Source organism: Poromitra crassiceps (genome assembly GCF_964638095.1).
Source record: "Poromitra crassiceps genome assembly, chromosome: 8".
NCBI lineage: Eukaryota > Metazoa > Chordata > Actinopteri > Beryciformes > Melamphaidae > Poromitra > Poromitra crassiceps.
In genome coordinates, this window is record NC_139629.1 from 16,781,392 (window position 1) to 16,786,873 (window position 5,482).

A 5,482-nucleotide genomic window follows, 5' to 3' on the forward strand; every position below is an offset into this window, starting at 1 on the left:
GCTAGGGGTAGGCGTGCCACCTGGTTGGGAATCACTGGCCTAGGGCACCAAAATGGCTAGAGCCGGCCCTGTATCTAGTCTGCAGACAATCCCTGAAAATCCTAATTTCAACAACACTCGGGTTGTCACTCAGTCACACCCAGCGGGGCAGGCCTGCTGTAAATACCATACCCCGGGGAGACATGCGCGGTGTTCACTGTTCACCACATCACATATCGAAGCGTGCCACGATGCTTCACCTGCAATCCAGGGATACACACGATACACACGGGATAACCCGTTTAATTGCTCCAATGGGGGAAAATTCCATCTCTTTTTTCTTCCGACCTTTTTCTCCTGTCTGTCATCATTTGGGTGAGTGGGCGTGGGGGCGTCACCGACGCTACAAAACTCTCGCCACGCACTCACTTTCACAGAGGCACGCATGTCAGTCGGACCTATTAGTATAGCCGCTACATCTTTGATTTGAGTAGCCTACACACTTCACCTCGGATGATACAACGAAGACGAAACAAAAATACCGTACAAACAATGATGATAAGAAATGAAGTGTTCTCATGTTTTGTTTTCTACGGCGTGCTTCTTGTGGTTAAGATGTACATCCTAGCGATAATAACGGGACAAGTGAGGCTGCGTAAAAAGGTGAGTGGCCGCTTCTATCCAAAGTAATTTATGAACTATAGGCAGTGATACACACAGCGCATAAAGGTGCACCATAATGTCCGCAGAGTTCACTGAGGAAAAGCGTGACCTGTTTTGGTTTGTCTTTCAGGCTTTTGCCAACCCGGAGGACTCGCTGAGACATGGGGGTCTGGAGTTCCACAGAGAGGACCCGTACGTGGAGCGCTGCAGAAGGTGAGAGAGAGAGTCTGATTTCACTTCAAAACCTATGTAGCATGCAGCTGTAAATATCAGCCTACATAGCATAGGCCATAATTCTGAAAATAAAAATAAAAATAAATAAAAAAGTTGTTTTTTGACAATAAATAAATATATACATATAAATATATAAATAAATAAATAAAAAGTTGTTTTTTGACAACATTTTATATGCAATTTTTTTTTTGCCTATTGAATATCACCTGCTCTAGGCCTGAACGTTAACCATAATATTTCAGTCATTGAGTGTTTTATGATTTGTAAATTGGATGATACTACTGAAAGGTTCTGTCTTTTGGAGAAGATTCTGTCATCCCTGTGGCTTGGCACTGCACAGTTTGCTCTATGAATATGAATATTAATAAGTATAATAACAACAACAACAACAACAACAACAACAACTACAGTTGTTAGTATGTGTTGTAACCAAGCTGTAGAAACACTGAAGTAGGGGGCAGAGAATTGCTTCATAACTGCTCCTCTCTGAATTGAAATCCATTTAAGTGGTGTCAACCTGCTCAATGTTAAAATGACCACACACTGTCCCTCCCAGGCAGGGTAGTGCTGTTTGCAGCAGCTCTCACTTGCCTCTCTACTGTAAAACTCTGGGTGTCTGTCAACCATTGACTGTGTGAACCTCCTTCTCACCCTGGGTGGAGCTCGCCCTGCTGGGTGGAGCTCGTCCCGCTGGGTGGAGCTCGACTCGCTGTAACCTAACACAGTGGTTCTCAAGTCTTATAGCCTCCTGACCCACATTTTTCCTTATTAAGTCGCCACCCAATTTTCAGAATTTAGCCTAACTTTGTAGCGTCATTTAGCCCCCTTCGCAACAAGCTGGCATGGCATGTGGAAACCAAGGATGCCTTAGGGTCTGCTAGTTTCATATCATACCAGTATCTTCACCCTGGCTTTAAAAAATTAGCCTGCTACATACAGCCTCTGAAAGACAGTCATTTGTGCTGCGGATGCCAGCATCCATGAGTAGATTTTTTTTCCTCATGCACACATTTGTGACCCACTCAAAACGTCCAATTATGGAAGTTGGAAACCCTCATTAGTGTTCTGCTTGCCCCCGTGGTGGTCCTGCCTTTTGGACACAAAATGGCCACTGTGAAAAGGGTCTATTAGGTTCAGCTTAAGCTGTTCCTCTGCTCTCTACGGGGTAACTTGACCCTAGAGTGCTTTGTCGTGTACCAGAGATAGAGAGGTTCCCTCTCCACACCCACCTTCTTTGTGTGACTGACCAAATCACAAACACATCAGGGCTTGTTCTTTTCACTTTTGTCCATTATGCTTAAAGTTGGTAATTGGTATGTAAAGGGGCTTGCCTCTAAACGCCACATCTAAAATGATAACTACAAAGATATGTATTAAAATAATAATAACTTGCCTCTAGACGCCACATCTACAATGCTAACTACAAAGATATGTATTCAAATAATAAAGGGCGGCTGTAGCTCAGGAGGTAGAGCGGGTCGTCCACTAATCACTTTGGATAAAAGAGGTCGGTGGTTCAATTCCCGGCTCCTCCAGTCTGCATGTCGAAGTGTCCTTGGGCAAAGACACTAAACCCCAAATTGCTCCCGTTGGTGTGCCAGCACCCTGCGTGGTAGCCTGCCGCCATCGGTGTGTGAATGGGTGAATGTACCTACTGACTGTAAAGCGCTTTGGATAAAAGCGCTATATAAATGCAGGCCATTTACCATTTACCATAATAATAATAATAATAGGCTAATAAATAAATGTCACGTTGTAGCCTACAGAACCACTGTACTTCATTATAGCCTAATATTTCACACAACTTTTCATCGTACTTTTCCAAACTGCTCCTTTGGCCTAAAGCAAAAGTGTTGACACTTCAGTAGATAAGCTAAGCCTAAGGCCCGTTTGTTCCCTGTCATGAAGTGCACCTCATGTTGGCAGCTTATGGAGGCACGGCTCCCTGCTTTGTTTTAACTTGTCAGGAAATGAGCTGTTATACCGAGGAAAGCTGATGCTTTTCCTTTCTTTTTCCTCCCTGTCAGTGCCCCCTGGGGACATTCCTGAATTTATAGCAGGAAACAATTCTGTATTTGCATGCAGTTACATTCAACATAATGTTCTCAACATCCTTTTCTTTATGTTGTTTTTGCACAAATCTGATTGGTTTTCAGGGCAGGTTTCTTAGAATAATATTATTGAGAGGTTGTCTTTGTGTGCGGAGAGGAAGCAGGAGGACTGTCGGTAGTTCAGGAAGTTCACAGACTTTGGATCAGTTCTGAAGTAGAGTTCAGTCAGAGCACTTTGCTGAAGTCTGACGTTGCATCATTACGTCTTATAAATAGCCTCATTCAAATTAAATTGAATGAATACAGGAACATAATATTGTAGCGATCCGGGGTCTGGGTGGATAAAGCGAGCACATTCGTCCTTGGCCAAAGGGATTGTCCCTTTGGTCGGATGGTTAACGTGTTGGGCTTGTAAGTTGGAGACGTCAGGTTCGAAACCAGCCTCGCCTGTGCCGTTACAATATCATACTACTCTTGAATTGCAGAACGCACAGTGTTGGCTATAACACCCCCACGCAGTGTTTTTGTCAAGTCACTATTGATATTGATTGAGTCACTGCGATACGGAATACACAGTGACAGAATACATCTCCAAGGAGTGCTTTTTGGAAGTCATTTGATTTGATTTTCATGATTTCACAGACAGAAAAGTGAGTCGCGGCCGATAGGCGCCATTATCAAATTGTGTGTGTGTGTGTGTGTGTGTGTGTGTGTGTGTGTGTGTGTGTGTGTGTGTGTGTGTATGTGTGTGTGTGTGTGTGTGCGTGCGTGCGTGCACACATATATGTTCATGTGTGTGCAGCGGGGTAACAACAAGTTAACTCTTTATTTTACGGGGGCATTTAAAAGCCCCCGTCATCCCAATTCCAAGGGCAATTTTTGATTTTTCTTACGGGCAATTTGCCCTGAGCCCCCCTTCATTCCCTACCCTGGTGTGCATGCACGCACATGTCAAGTCAAGTCAAGTCAAGTCAACTTTATTTATAGAGCACATTTACAACGACACAGGCTGATCAAAGTGCTTTACAGGTAAAAACACAAACACAAAGCAGGTACAAATGCACTAATCAGAAGCAAGGTGCGGTACAAAGTGCAATAAAAATTTAATAAAAATAAAGTAATACAAATTGATAAAAGTTGAGACAATAAAATTAATAAACGAAAAGCGCAGAAAAAAACGTCTAAGTATGTGCCTATTGTGTAGTGACTGTGCTTATATTTCCTCTCTTAGAGCGCACCATAACGACCTGGAGAACATCCTCCCCTTCCTGTTCCTGGGTGCCGTGTACTCCCTGAGCGGGCCGTCGCTGGCTGTGGCGCGGCTTCACTTCGTGGTCTTCGTCGTAGCCCGGGTGGTGCACACTGTAGCCTACCTGCTGGCGCTGCGGGCGCCCACCCGCTCTCTGGCCTACACCGTCGGACAGGTGCCGTGCATATCCATGGCGCTGCAGGTTCTGTTTACACTCTCCACATACGCCTAAACATCCCGAAATCAGGGACTGGACTTGTAACAGGAAACCGGAGAGGAGTACCTCTAAGAAGATCCGCAGTGAGAGTGCAATATGGTGTGTGCTTTACATCGATGCTGGGCTGTGTGTGAAATGTTGTATTATCGTGTTATAAGTTAAAATAAGTTAACGTTAAAATGTGAGAATATCTCCCTGTCTGTCTGGGGACGTTATCTGAAGTGAAGATTAGTGTTATTTACTGTCCATGTGTATTTAAATGAAGGTTGTTGTTGTTGTTGTTGTTGTTTGAAGGTTGTTGTTTGTGTTGTCTTCTGTTACTGGTCTTGATGAAAGGACCCGATGGGATCAGGAATGAATGACGGACATTCGTTTAAAAACCTGTGATTCTCCACCTTTTTCATGTCAAGGACCCCTAGTTTAGCCACGGACCCCCACTTGAGGAGATTGCATCTCTCAGAGCCAAATCTGAAAATATGTTGTTATTATTACTGTTATTATTAATTATTATTATACAGTTATGTTATTATTATGTCTGCATTGTAGGTCGATAACAGTGAGGCTATGATCAAAACAGTCATTCTTCCACATTCTCTAATTGTGTTAACTTCTTGTAAATGAAATAATACTGACATTTAAAATTAACTAATTTGCTGTCTAAAGGCCCCCTGGTGGTCCCCAGACCCCAGGTTGAGAACCACTGGTTTAAACCACCACAGCCTTATTTCCGAGTATTGTATTGAGCGCTCTGCCTCGTGTGTTGACACAGCACAGACCACACAGAGACGTCACAGTTATCCTGCCGTGCCCCTGGGGGGGTTTCTCTCTTTCCTCTAAGCTGTACTTCATCTGTTGTGTCAGCATCTGTTTACCCGCTGCTACATTCAACACAAGCTGAATGGATACCGGCCTGATGACTTATGATGTGTTGTTGAGTGATGTGTGTGCTGAGTTTAAATTGCAGTGAAACCATTTTCCAACTTCATTTGGATTCCCGAGTTTTGGACCAAGAAAAACAACCGAGAGGGAAAGATCATGAAATACAGAATTGTGAAGTTTTGTATTCCTGCCATGTGGTTTTCTGTTTGA

General features: G+C 43.7%; 1 protein-coding gene across 1 annotated transcript; it reads left to right on the forward strand.

The window, feature by feature from the left end:
• Positions 1–427: 427 nt before the first annotated feature.
• ptges (prostaglandin E synthase) lies at positions 428–5,482 on the forward strand. The gene is made up of 3 exons (XM_083640971.1): positions 428–642; positions 773–855; positions 4,159–5,482. Exons 1-3 carry the CDS (start codon positions 493–495, stop codon positions 4,406–4,408), a joined length of 483 nt encoding a protein of 160 aa, XP_083497097.1. The 5' UTR covers positions 428–492; the 3' UTR covers positions 4,409–5,482.